Source organism: Haliotis rubra, unplaced genomic scaffold, assembly GCF_003918875.1.
Source record: "Haliotis rubra isolate DU_JTF1 unplaced genomic scaffold, ASM391887v1 Scf587, whole genome shotgun sequence".
NCBI classification, from domain to species: Eukaryota; Metazoa; Mollusca; class Gastropoda; order Lepetellida; family Haliotidae; genus Haliotis; species Haliotis rubra.
In genome coordinates this window covers 465442-479516 of record NW_025767287.1, presented here as the reverse complement: position 1 = coordinate 479516, position 14075 = coordinate 465442, and the positions used below count along the sequence as shown (strand labels likewise).

The 14075-nt window shown below is 42.3% G+C and overlaps 1 protein-coding gene across 1 annotated transcript in view; it reads left to right on the top strand.

Moving 5' to 3' along the window:
• The window catches only part of LOC124254919 (NIPA-like protein 2), a 43318-nt gene that overhangs the window by 14520 nt on the left and 14723 nt on the right, over positions 1-14075 (top strand). Inside the window, exons 3-10 of the mRNA XM_046688762.1 lie at positions 28-44; positions 1677-1848; positions 2109-2168; positions 3137-3189; positions 3424-3492; positions 3935-4031; positions 10903-11038; positions 12511-12599. Coding sequence (XP_046544718.1) covers positions 28-44; positions 1677-1848; positions 2109-2168; positions 3137-3189; positions 3424-3492; positions 3935-4031; positions 10903-11038; positions 12511-12599 — 693 coding nt within the window. The remainder of the gene's footprint in view (positions 1-27; positions 45-1676; positions 1849-2108; positions 2169-3136; positions 3190-3423; positions 3493-3934; positions 4032-10902; positions 11039-12510; positions 12600-14075) is intronic.

Genomic DNA, 14075 nt, shown 5'->3' with positions numbered 1-14075 from the left:
AGTACTGCATGTGTCATTTGATCAGCATCTCCCTCAATCTACAGGTGAGTCAGTACTGCATGTGTCATGTGATCAGCATCTCCCTCAGTCTACAGGTGAGTCAGTACTGCATGTGTCATGTGATCAGCATCTCCCTCAGTCTACAGGTTAGTCAGTACTGCATGTGTCATGTGATCAGCATCTCCCTCAGTCTACAGGTGAGTCAGTACTGCATGTGTCATGATCAGCATCTCCCTCTCAGTCTACAGGTTAGTCAGTACTGCATGTGTCATGTGATCAGCATCTCCCTCAGTCTACAGGTGAGTCAGTACTGCATGTGTCATGTGATCAGCATCTCCCTCAGTCTACAGGTTAGTCAGTACTGCATGTGTCATGTGATCAGCATCTCCCTCAGTCTACAGGTGAGTCAGTACTGCATGTGTCATGTGATCAGCATCTCCCTCAGTCTACAGGTGAACATGTGTCATGTGATCAGCATCTCCCTCAGTCTACAGGTGAACATGTGTCATGTGATCAGCATCTCCCCCAGTGGACAGGTGAATTTGTAGTGCATGTGTCATGTGATCAGCATCTCCCTCAGTCTACAGGTTAGTCAGTACTGCATGTGTCATGTGATCAGCATCTCCCTCAGTCTACAGGTGAGTCAGTACTGCATGTGTCATGTGATCAGCATCTCCCTCAGTCTACAGGTTAGTCAGTACTGCATGTGTCATGTGATCAGCATCTCCCTCAGTCTACAGGTGAGTCAGTACTGCATGTGTCATGTGATCAGCATCTCCCTCAGTCTACAGGTGAACATGTGTCATGTGATCAGCATCTCCCTCAGTCTACAGGTGAACATGTGTCATGTGATCAGCATCTCCCCCAGTGGACAGGTGAATTTGTAGTGCATGTGTCATGTGATCAGCATCTCCCTCAGTCTACAGGTGAACGGGTGGGCTTTGTTTCCGGAGCACAACTTGAAAACCTTTCAATGTCTTTCAGCAGAGCTTGGCAGATATATGAGGCACATCCCAAAGTGGTGCCTTTGGCTATTTGCAGATTTTTGTCACTTTTATTTTCCCCAGTTTCCAAGGAAACGATTCAGTCTTAGTCTCAAAAGGGAGGGAAGGGTTTCATTTCTGGAGCACAACTTGAAAACCTTTCAATATTTTTCATCAAGACTTGGCAGGCATATCAAACAGATCTTGATGTGGTGCCATTTGCTATTTACAGATTTTTTCATGATTTCCATGGAAACGATTTGGACTAAAAACAATCAAGTTGGACTTTAAGTAACTGTCAGATGATTTGTTCTTTCAAATACAGGGGTCCGAGGGGATTCGTCATCTTCTGGTGACTCATGTATTGTATTGCTATTTGAGGCTTACCATGAAACACACTAGATTCTGATTAAGCTGATGGATGAACAGTTTTGTAAAAGCTTGTTTAATCTGTTATCATCACATCTTTTTGAAACCATAATAACTTGGAATGTAAGGCATGGTATGTATCGCAATACATTAGATGTAAATTGATGTATGATGAGCCAGGTATTGGGATACAATGCTATATACCTGTAATCAAATGTGGATAGATATTTGTATATGCCTACTAGTATATAATGTTTTGTATTCCAGTTGAAGTAATAGATTTTGTCTATGGTTACTGTGTATATTCATGATTTGGGATTTCAGAAATTTACCCACAATCGCAACCAAGCTCGAGAGGAATCGATCCACTACACCAAGGACCCACTATGGTGGTTGGGGCTGATCCTGATGGGGCTGGGTGAGGTCGGCAACTTCACCGCCTACGGCTTTGCTCCCGCCTCGCTTGTAGCCCCACTTGGAACAACAACAGTTGTTGGTATGTCACACACAATACACAGGCTGATAGCACTGGAGCAGCCATCCTGCTGTAACTTGACAACACTCATTTCTGGATGCTTTATTTATAAGTTGCTGGCAGATACTACCCTCGGTCTTTTGTTTAATGCCCAATCTGTACTCATTCACTCTGAAGAAACTACAGTACACCACCATTGACTTTTACTGATATTAATTCTTCAGGCAAGCTGAAAACGCCTTCACCATGTTTATTACTTAACATGTAGTTCTCTATTTCAGCCAACCTCTTTCTAGCTGCTGTTTTCTTGAAAGAAAAAATCCGACCTGAACATTTGTTTGGTGAGTTAATTATTGTCAGTTTTAAGTGTTCCCTCCTGAAGGGGACAGGCCAGACATCAAGGCCAAATACACACTGAAGTCCAGATTTGCTTGCATACAAATAAGCAGGAACAATTTAAAAAACAACACTGTAATTTCCACGTGTATCCTGTTATACCTTCAACCTGTGTTGTTTTACTGAATAAATATGGGCATCCCATATGTGGTTTACTATTAGAATGATGTGTATAGTGCATCAAGCAGGTGCCCTGTCATGATTATTGTGTAGTAGCAGTGTAGGAAATAAGCCCCAAACCCAGCCAGACATAAGGGCTGGTAACTTGAAAGTGTTACAGCCCAAAATGGATTTAACCAGACCAGACACCAAGCAAGATATGGTGAATTTAGATGTATGGAACATCTAAAACTTTTACCAGAGCATCGGGCTGGCTAGCTGTAAGTCTGGACCTTCTGTCAGAAATCTAGCCCATCTCGGGCGGTCGGACGGGTCTTATTTCATACACTGATAGTACGACATATGTCCCTGTTATTAGTTAATACATCACACTTGGGACAGCACTTTTAGTCATGTGAGACAGGATAAAAGCGGAATTGTCTCAACAGTTTTTTGTTATAATCTCCCAAGGGAGTGGTCCCAAGAGAGTGAAAAAATATGGAAAACCCTAAAAATATTTTAATATGGGATGTAAATTGTACTCAGTAGCTCAAGCAGTCAAGTTTTTTAAATAGTTGGGAATCTTTGTGTGTATGTTACAAAATATGTGTATTCCAGTTTTGGGGAAGGTTGTAGCGTCTCAAGTAGATACGATCCTCGTAAACCTATATGAGGAGTCTTATCGGGTTTCTCAGATCAGTTTGATACAAGTGGATGTCATTTTTGTGTTGAGAAAGTCCAGTGCTTCTGTGGGATTAGAGAGTACAACACAGTGCCATGTTGTAATGTGGTTCCATCTTTCTCCTTGTTTCAGGATGTGCTCTGGCCGTTATTGGAGCATTTCTGCTGGTGACATTCTCCTCTCGAGTAAGTCAGATCAGTGTGATGTGAGGAAATATATCAAGTAGTGGTTGTTTCTTTGTTGTTCAGAGTCACTTGAATCACAAGAATGCACAAATCTGAATTTAGTAAAATAATTTGTCATACTTATAAGAAGTACCTTTTAAGAAGTACCTAAATATTCAACAAGTATGAATTCCATAATTCAGCGAGAATGCTTTGTTTTAACCATGTTTAGAGAAAGTGTCATTTGTTTTCCAGAAGGAGAAGGTTTTAAATGGGGATGAAATAGTGGCAGCCCTGACGCAAGTAGCATTCATAGTGTATATAGTGAGTATTTCAGCAGAGTGAGATTAGTAAACTGGTCAGCAAGCAGCATCAGTGTTAAGTCAGATTACAAAGGCGTGGTGACAGTTGTACTGCTAGTATGCTTTCATTTGTCTTCTGTTTTAAAAAATGAAATGTATGTACATATTTATAAGTTTTGAACTTTTGAGTCTTGTTTGGTGATGATTTAGGTTGTGAAATAACTGTCAAAGTACCGTATTATAATGATTTTACGTGACAGTGTTAACGCCAATGGGGTTCCTGGGGTCCTGGGGTCTCTGAGGTTTGCTGTTGATCTGGGGACCTCCTCAGTCCCTGTCACAGGGGCCCCCTATAACAGGGACCCCTTGACTTCCATGCTTTATTTCCAAGACTAGATCCAATGATCTGCTCAAGGTTGACATGTGTTGTCGTACCAGTACATGTTGAAATGTGTGTCATGCAGGTCATTGAGCTGGTGGGGATCATCGTCCTATTTGTCCTGCTGTACAAACTGCAGATGAAGCTGGTTGTCATCTACATTCTCATCACCTCCATCACAGGTTAGCAGAAATACTATATGTTTTTCCTTATCTTGACTCATGCTAATTATGCTTGTCTCCTTCCTTTTGTGAATGATAGTGGAACACTTGAAATACCTTGAAGTTCACTTCTAAAAAAGCAGACGTAAAATCACTCACCCACGAGTAGCGTCCCTTTCCTCCCTTTTGGCGCCCAAATGGTCACATGACCAGCCATATTTGTCACTCTCTCCTTCTTCGCCCTTGAGGACGGTTGTGAGAGCACCTGGGTCCCTATACGGCACATATCCTTTTATATTTTCACACCTTACATCAAAATTATTGCTGTATACGGTTTTTAGGACTATATTCCACATTACGGTTTGAAATTTGATCTAAATTTTCCGTTGTTTGACATATGTTTTCTTCATGTTTACATTTGATGAAAATTTGTATTCGTTGTAGGTATCGAGTGTCTGCGGCTGACCCTCATTTATTATATCCCTAATTGCACTGTTTCATGTTCTTTCAGCTCTCGCTGTAAGTTTTGTGTAAATTTAACTTCGGTTGAATTTAATAATTACCTTTTTTCCATCCATATACATGCTAAGGACTGGGTACGAAGGTATACACAAGTCATGTTAAAATCAAGTGATTGCGCTGATAACTGTGTGTTAACCACTGCTACAGATATTCATAATTCCAGTGAATTACTGAATGTTTCTCGGGAGCAGGTCGATGTACCAGTGGTGAATGCCTGAGGCCATAAGAGATCATTGTCTACTGAGCTGACCCCATTGCAGATGAAGAAGGCTAAATCATCATCTTCGCAGAAGAAGAAGGCTACTACCATGAAGACTTCAGTGAAGTCTACGATCAGCTCTACTCAGAAGACGAGGTCTTTCTCAGCCATGATTGTTCCTCCGGGAATAAGCAGATGTCTATGATGATCCACCCATCCTCATACCTGGAGTCACCATCGTCAGTAAGAAGACGAAGCCTGCTTCTACAGCTACATCGGCATTGATATCAGCGCAGACATTGACAGAAGACCTTCTATCAACGCAGACATCGGGTACCAGAGATAGCAGCAGCATCCACTCTTCACAAGTGCAGCGAGCCTTAGATGACATCTCTTCAGTATCAGATGCATCATCCCTGCAGAAGTCTCTTCAGACAACACAGAACTTCAATCCGGGACTGTTCATGAAACAGTTTACAGACCAGATGATATCGATGATGAAACGTCGCTTTGCTCAGGAGAAGGCTCTACCCCGACTACTAGCCTGCATGAAGGCTCTACAGTCTCCCCACCACATCCGAATGAAGAGGAAGCCTGCGTGAAGGCTCACGGACACGATGATCTTCCCCATCTGAAGTGAGGAGTCTGGACTCCGCTACCAACGTAGACGCTCCAGGGATTGCTGCTAAGAAGTCTCCACGCAGGAAGGAATCGAGGCGTTCTCCCGAACCCTACAGACGTCACAGATATGAATCTTCATCTCCATCGGACTGTGATGCCCATTGAGAGCCTGCGCGAAGGCACTCATACAGAGGGGAAGCTACGTCCAGGAACCCACCTTCGTGAAGTCCTAGAGAATTATCTCAAAACTCCAGGAAAGATTCAAGAGAGACTATAGAGACTCTTGTCGTCGTGCATCCAAAGAGCGAGAGATGTCTAAATCAGAGGATGAAGGTGAAGGCATATTCTCCGATACAGAAGTTAACTCCTGGATCGCCAGTGGCTTGGACTTAGCATTACCTTCTAAGGACACAGATGAGGCGTTTACCTACAAGATGTCCAACAATGATTTTGACATGCTCACCTTTCTACCGATCGACAAGATCTCTCAAGTACCAGACAACCTCAGCGCAGCTTTTGATAAAGCCACCAAGTTGCAGAATTAGCACATCCTGACGTTCAATTCTACATAGGATGGAACCCTTCCTGAAGGCTCCAGAGGTTGATGATGACTACAAGATTATCACCGACTCCTGTCAGAGATCTTACAAGATTGAGGATAAGAATTAAGCGCAGCTGGATACAAACACCAGACGTACTTTCTTCGGATTAGCCAGATCGAGGGCTATCAACGAAACACTCATCTTGAAGTTCAAGAATTCCTCCCGCCAAAGAAGACCGGATGATATACTCCGCTCTACTAAGCAGAAGAGGGAACATCAGTTTATGTCGGAGCACCTAGCATCCACATCAGCAGGCTTGAAGAAGACAAGGATTATTGTCAGCATGCACCTGGAGTGAACGCTTCACCAAGTCCTTATACAGAGCCCCATATTCAGCATCTTACATCTTCGGAGCAGGAATTGAAGAAGTCACCAGAGAAGTCTCTCACGATTCAAGAGAGGTTATGATGATTAAATCCATCAACACCTTGTCTAATGTGATTCGTCAGACGTCCCAACGCTACTCGAATAAATCTAAGCTTGCAGGAGTCCAGAGAGCCAGAGAAAAGAAGTATTCCAGCCTGAAAGGAGGAAGAGTCTCCTTTCGTCGCCCAACCGGAGCTCCTAGAGGTAACCCCGGAAGAGGCTGAGCACCTAGGGGTGCAAGAGGAATCAAGCTGAAGGCCAGGTTTGGAACGACTGAGTCTTCCACCCCAGCCGTTCCTGTACAACCTTCGACAGTGGGTGGGCGTCTTCAACGCGATTACTGGGAGAATTAGGAATACCACAGGACAACTTCACATTATCCCAGATACTCGCGCAGAGGATACAAGATACAGTTGGAAGCTACTCCATACCACAAGCAACCTGATGGCCTTCAACTATGCAGCCGACCAGATAGAGAAACTGGACGATGCTATCAAGACCCTACTCAACAAAGAGGCAGTAGAAGAGATAGATCAAGATCTCATCATGCCCGGGTTTTACTCCCCAATTTTCCTGGTACCGAAGAAGAATTCCAAGGAGAAATTTCGGCTCATCTACAACATGAGGAAGTTCATCCGGGAGTATCTACGCAGACCAGCAAATTCAAGATGATACCTCTTCCTCAGCTCCGATATCTCGTTCGTCCAGCAGACTACCTCACCAGCATAGATCTGCAAGATGTTTATCTACACATCCCGATACATCCAGACTCAAGGAAATACCTAGGATTCCTTTTCAACGGACATCATCGGAAGGTTCTACCGTTTGGAATATCGTCGGCCCCCTGGTTGTTTACTCGAGTGACCAAGCCCATCGTCACATATTTACATCGTCGAGGTCTACGCAGTGCTTTCTACCTGGACGACGGGATTCAAGCTCATCACGATCCCAGTCAACTCAGACTGCAACTACACTTCACCATCAGGCTGCTCACTCAACTAGGATGGCTTGTGAATCTCCTCAAGTCAGAACTGGAGCCAAAACAAGATCTGCAATTTCTAGGAATTCGAGTCATCACACCAGTGAATCACATAGTCGTTCCAGAGGATCGTTGGGTCAAGATACAACAGATGATATCTCAAGCATTGCTCTCTTCCATTGACACTACGTGCTTGGCAAAGCATGCTCGGTCTACTCACCTCAGCTGAAGACATGACTCGCAGAGGGAGATTACAGTTGCGCCCACTACAAGTATTTGTGAACACCCACCTAGACAGTCTAGATCTGTTAAAACTACCGGACAGCCTGAAACCATATCTCCTATGGTGGACTCGGAAGTCGAACGTTTGTGGAGGAACCTGTTTGTCAGAGCCGGTTTGCAATACTCATCTTTACGTGGATGCCTCCTTACAAGGATGCCTCCCTACATCCCCGACGGAATGGATGTTGCATGCAGAAGCATTCCAATTCATGAGACAGACTCTAGGATCCCCACTAATAGACCTGTTTGCAACAAAGTTCAACAAACAGCTACCAACGTTCGTCTCACCGATTCCAGATCCTCAGGCATGGGCAACAGACGCTGCTGTAAGCATCTCATGGGAAGGACTAAATAATTACGTGTTTCTGCCTCCTGCACTGCTACCACAAGTACTACAGAAAATCAAGCAGACGACTACGTTGCAACTGATTTTGGTCGCGCCCTACTGGCCAGCGAGGGTATGGTTTCCCGTCCTCATACAAGAACTCGGAAGTCCAACCCTGAAACTACCAGAGTGGTCGAACCTCACTGGTCCATCCACACACCAAGCAAGCTCACGGAACCCGACACTGTTCCAGCTACGCAGCGTGGAAGCGTATTAAAGCTTGCATGAAGACTAGAGGGTACTCCGCCAAAGCAGCGAAAGCAGTTACATTAGCTTAACAGATCAACTCGCAACTTGTACGACGACAAGTGGCAGAGATTTGAACAGTATGCAAAGAGGAAAGGCTTTACATTGGTGAAAGCAACACATCCTCAAGTGGAGGAATACTTATGTCATCTACGACAGACAAGACACTTTAAAGGTTCAACACTCTCAACTTACTTATCTGCCCTCATTACAGTTATCACCTTGAAAATGGGTATCAAGCTGATCAAAGTACCAGAGATTCTGGCACTAATACGCTCATTCAAGTTGGAAGACCAACAAAAGAAATTTAAGGCTCCTGCCTGGGATCTCAACATAGTTCTACAACATCTCACCAGTGATGCCTACGAGCCTCTAGAAGCGGACATCCTTTGAACTACTAACTCAGAGCGCTGTTCCTGATAAGCCCTAGCAACAGCTGCAAGGATGTCAGAAATACATGCTCTGGACTTTGAAATCTAAACGATTTGAATCAAGACATCGTGACATTGTACATCTTTGACTGAGATGGGATTTTATCACCAAGAACCAACTGCCTGGTCAGCCTCTCAGACAGTTCCACATCCCAGCACTATCTACAGTCCTTGGGCCACAGGATACGCAGGATCTATCCTTGTGCCCAGTCAGAGCACTTAAAGTCTACTTACAGAGAACTAAAACAAGGATACGAACATTCAAACGCCTATTCATCCCCTTATCCACCGAGACGCCCACGGAAGTCACTCGGACAACAATAAAGATCTGGATGAGAGCCGTTATACTAAGGGCCTATAAAGCAGCAGGACTTGAGCCTCCACGAGCCTCCAATCCATATGAAGTCAAGAGTACTGGCGTCAACACTTGCTCTGTATGGAAAACTGCTCGATTGCAACTATAATGGAGGGCTGCTTTTGGAGATCAAACACGGTGTTTGCCAACCACTACCTCAGAGACATTGCCACCAAAGACATCTCAGGCATTTACCCGTTTGGGCCACTTGTTCTAGCACAACAACTAACGGTTCCACAAAGGCGCTGAGTAAATCTCACTCCTTTTATCATGTGACTTGTGAAAAACAACTCTCTGGAGAGCAATGGCTATAAGTCCATGCACATGTCTAGGACAGACTAGCATGAGTGATAGACCCTGTACTTGTATAGGACATACTTGTACATGCGTGCATCAAGTGATGGAGTTGCAATAAATAACTAATGGAATATTAGTATATCTAACCTCCACAAGGAAATGTAAGAAGTTTCAAAATACATCTGACAAGTGGTGGTCCCCCCAGACTCATCAGAGAGAAGTTGAAAGAACAGAATCTTAAACAGTGCCGTCATAAGTTCCTAAGGGGGGGTAATACAGGACGTAAATCTACAACCAGTGAATCCAGAACGTGGCCTGACCCACCACCGTTTCCGGCAGATTCTGCAATCATAATTAGCATGAGTCAGGATAAGGAAAAATATGTAATTTTCTGACTAAAATTGATATTTTATACTTATCCTGACTCATGAGGTTAGCCCTCCCAACCTCCCCTCTTATGGCACTCTGGATTTCCATGTAAATCTGGGTTTCGGGCTTACATACGGAGAGAGTGACAAACTATGTGACCATTTCGGTGCCAAAGGGAAGGAAAGGGACGCTACTCGTGGGTGAGTGATTTTACGTCTGTTTTTTTAGAAGTGAACTTCAAGGGATATCAAGTGTTCCAGTATCATTCTCAAGAGGAAGGAGCCAAGCATAATTAGCATGAGTCAGGATAAGTATAAAATATCAATTTTAGTCAGAAAATTACATATTGTAGGTCAGTAGGCATATAGTGTGGACTGATAGGCATATACTGTTGGTCAGTAGGCATGTACTGTGAACTGATAGGCATATACTGTGGACCAGTAGACATGTACTGTGAACTTATAGGCATATACTGTGGACCAGTAGACATGTACTGTGGACATAGGAATATACTGTAGGCCAATAGGCATGTACAGTGGACGATAGGCATATATTGGGGACTGATAGGCTTGTACTGGGGACTTTGTGGCATGTACTGGGGATCAATAGGCAAAGACTGTGGACCACTTTTCATGTACTGTCGACCAACCGGCATTTACTAAATAATGCTAAAACTCTGAGTGACCCTTAATTGTTTACATTTGCATTCTTATCTATACAATCTTGTCACATCAGGTTCCCCGTGCATGCAGGAAACAGAGGCATAATGAGAAACTCTAGGTGGCATACTTTCTCACAGTGTACTATGTCAGATCTACTTCTTGGCACAACTGGGTCCGGCAGTGATAAGGACTGATCAGATTGGTTCACTCGTCACGCTGAAGACCCGGGTTCGATTTCCCACATGGGCACAATGTGTGAATCCCATTTCTGGTGTCCATTGCTGGAATATTGCTAAAAGCAGCGTAAAACCCAGCTCACTCACAGATCAAATTGTTTAAGATGTGTCTTTCCACTTGGTTATTTAGTCAATCAACTCTAACAGTCACAGACAAAACACTTCATCCATGTTGTTAAACATGACGGACAGACGAACAACGAACATGATGCAAACTTGTTTTGTTGTTGTGGTGTTACAAGACATGAAAAGGAGGAGCTGAAATATTGTATTAAAATGTTATTTACAGATGTATGAATATGTTGTCTCATGATGAACATGCTGTACACTCACTTTGCAGCCTCCTTCACAGTCATCTCGGCCAAGGCAGTGTCCAGCATGTTGAATCTGTCATTTGCCGGAGCATCGCAGTTTGCTCACCCCATCTTCTACATCATGCTGATCGTGATGATAGCCACTGCTGTAATACAAGTCAAGTAAGTCTCACCTTTGCCATGCTGATCAAGCCAAGTAAGTCTCACCTTTGTCATGCTGATCAAGTCATGTAAGTCACACCTTTGTCATGCTGATCAAGTCATGTAAGTCACACCTTTGTCATGCTGATCAAGTCAAGTAAGTCTCACCTTAATCAGGCTGATCAAGACAAGTAAGTCTCACCTTTGTCATGCTGATCAAGTCAAGTAAGTCTCACCTTAATCAGGCTGATCAAGACAAGTAAGTCTCACCTTTGTCATGCTGATCAAGCCAAGTAAGTCTCACCTTTGTCATGCTGATCAAGTCATGTAAGTCACACCTTTGTCATGCTGATCAAGTCAAGTAAGTCTCACCTTAATCAGGCTGATCAAGACAAGTAAGTCTCACCTTTGTCATGCTGATCAAGTCAAGTAAGTCTCACCTTAATCAGGCTGATCAAGACAAGTAAGTCTCACCTTTGTCATGCTGATCAAGCCAAGTAAGTCTCACCTTTGTCATGCTGATCAAGTCATGTAAGTCTCACCTTAATCAGGCTGATCAAGCCAAGTAAGTCTCACCTTTGTCATGCTGATCAAGTCAAGTAAGTCTCACCTTAATCAGGCTGATCAAAACAAGTAAGTCTCACCTTTGTCATGCTGATCAAGTCAAGTAAGTCTCACCTTAATCAGGCTGATCAAGACAAGTAAGTCTCACCTTTGTCATGCTGATCAAGTCAAGTAAGTCACACCTTAATCAGGCTGATCAAGACAAGTAAGTCTCACCTTAATCAGGCTGATCAAAACAAGTAATTCTCACCTTTGTCATGCTGATCAAGTCAAGTAAGTCTCACCTTAATCAGGCTGATCAAGACAAGTAAGTCTCACCTTTGTCATGCTGATCAAGACAAGTAAGTCTCACCTTAATCAGGCTGATCAAGTCAAGTAAGTCTCACCTTAATCAGGCTGATCAAGACAAGTTAGTCTCACCTTTCCCATGCTGATCAAGTCAAGTAAGTCTCATCTTAATCAGGCTGATCAAGACAAGTCAGTCTCACCTTTCCCATGCTGATCAGGTCAAGTGAGTCACATCTTCTAGGTCATGTTGATCAAGTCAAGTAAGTCACACCTTCTAAGTCATGTTGGTCAGGTCCTACTTGCACAACACAATCTTAGCGCTACAATTATTGTAATTTCTTCAGATCGTCATCCACTTGCACAAAGCAATTGTAGGCTAAGATCTTTGTAAGCTACAATCAAAACTTGGTCAAACCTATCTAAAGTGCTTAAGATCAGTGAAGTCTGTGAATAAACCTGACAATATCGCATTGAAGTCAAGGTACTGACTACTAAGCAGTAGTATCAAAGGCCAGTGTCCATCTAATGTTCAACATTCAAAGTAGTTTCTAGACTTATACAGAATTCTGGACCCAATTCTGCATTACCCCCAGAATACTAACAGTACAAATACAACCACTTTTCTGTTACCATGGTTACAGATACCTGAACCAGGCCATGAAGAACTTTGACTCAACAGTGGTTGTCCCCACTAACTTTGTATTCTTCACAGTCAGTGCCATTGTAGCAGGTAAGTTCCATGTTAAGTTGTTTTGTAGCCTTTCATTCACAATTCCAATATCATGAAAGCTGTACTGTGATGTTTTGCGATTGCATTATTCTCTACTACAGGTGAACTTCATCATATTGAGTAGACATTCAATTTTCAAAAATACCTTATTTCATGTTGTGCACTTTCCCTTGTTCTTCGACCATGGGTGAAAACAACCAAAAATGAAACATATCAGTGGAAGACACTCATATGTAGTGATATAACACCCATAGATAGTGATATAACACCCATAGGTAGTGATATAACACCCATAGATAGTGATATAACACTCATAGATAGTGATATAACACCCATAGATAGTGATATAACACCCATAGATAGTGATATAACACTCATAGGTAGTGATATAACACCCATAGATAGTGATATAACACCCATAGATAGTGATATAACACCCATAGATAGTGATATAACACCCATAGGTAGTGATATAACACCCATAGATAGTGATATAACACCCATAGGTAGTGATATAACACCCATAGATAGTGATATAACACCCATAGATAGTGATATAACACCCATAGATAGTGATATAACACCCATAGATAGTGATATAACACCCATAGATAGTGATATAACACCCATAGATAGTGATATAACACCCATAGATAGTGATATAACACCCATAGATAGTGATATAACACCCATAGATAGTGATATAACACTCATAGATAGTGATGTAACACCCATAGATAGTGATATAACACTCATAGATAGTGATATAACACTTATAGATAGTGATATAACACCCATAGATAGTGATATAACACTCATAGATAGTGATATAACACCCATAGATAGTGATATAACACCCATAGATAGTGATATAACACTTATAGGTAGTGATATAACACTTATAGGTAGTGATATAACACCCATAGATAGTGATATAACACCCATAGATAGTGATATAACACTTATAGGTAGTGATATAACACTCATAGATAGTGATATAACACCCATAGATAGTGATATAACACTTATAGGTAGTGATATAACACTCATAGATAGTGATATAACACTCATAGATAGTGATATAACACCCATAGATAGTGATATAACACTCATATGTAGTGATAAACACCCATAGATAGTGATATAACACCCATAGATAGTGATATAACACCCATAGATAGTGATGTAACACCCATAGATAGTGATATAACACCCATAGATAGTGATATAACACTCATATGTAGTGATAAACACCCACAGATAGTGATATAACACCCATAGATAGTGATATAACACTCATATGTAGTGATATAACACTTATATGTAGTGATATAACACTCATAGATAGTGATATAACACTAATATGTAGTTATAAACACCCATAGGTAGTGATATAACACTCATATGTAGTGATGTAACCCTCATAGATAGTGATATAACACGCATAGATAGTGATATAGCACCCATAGATAGTGA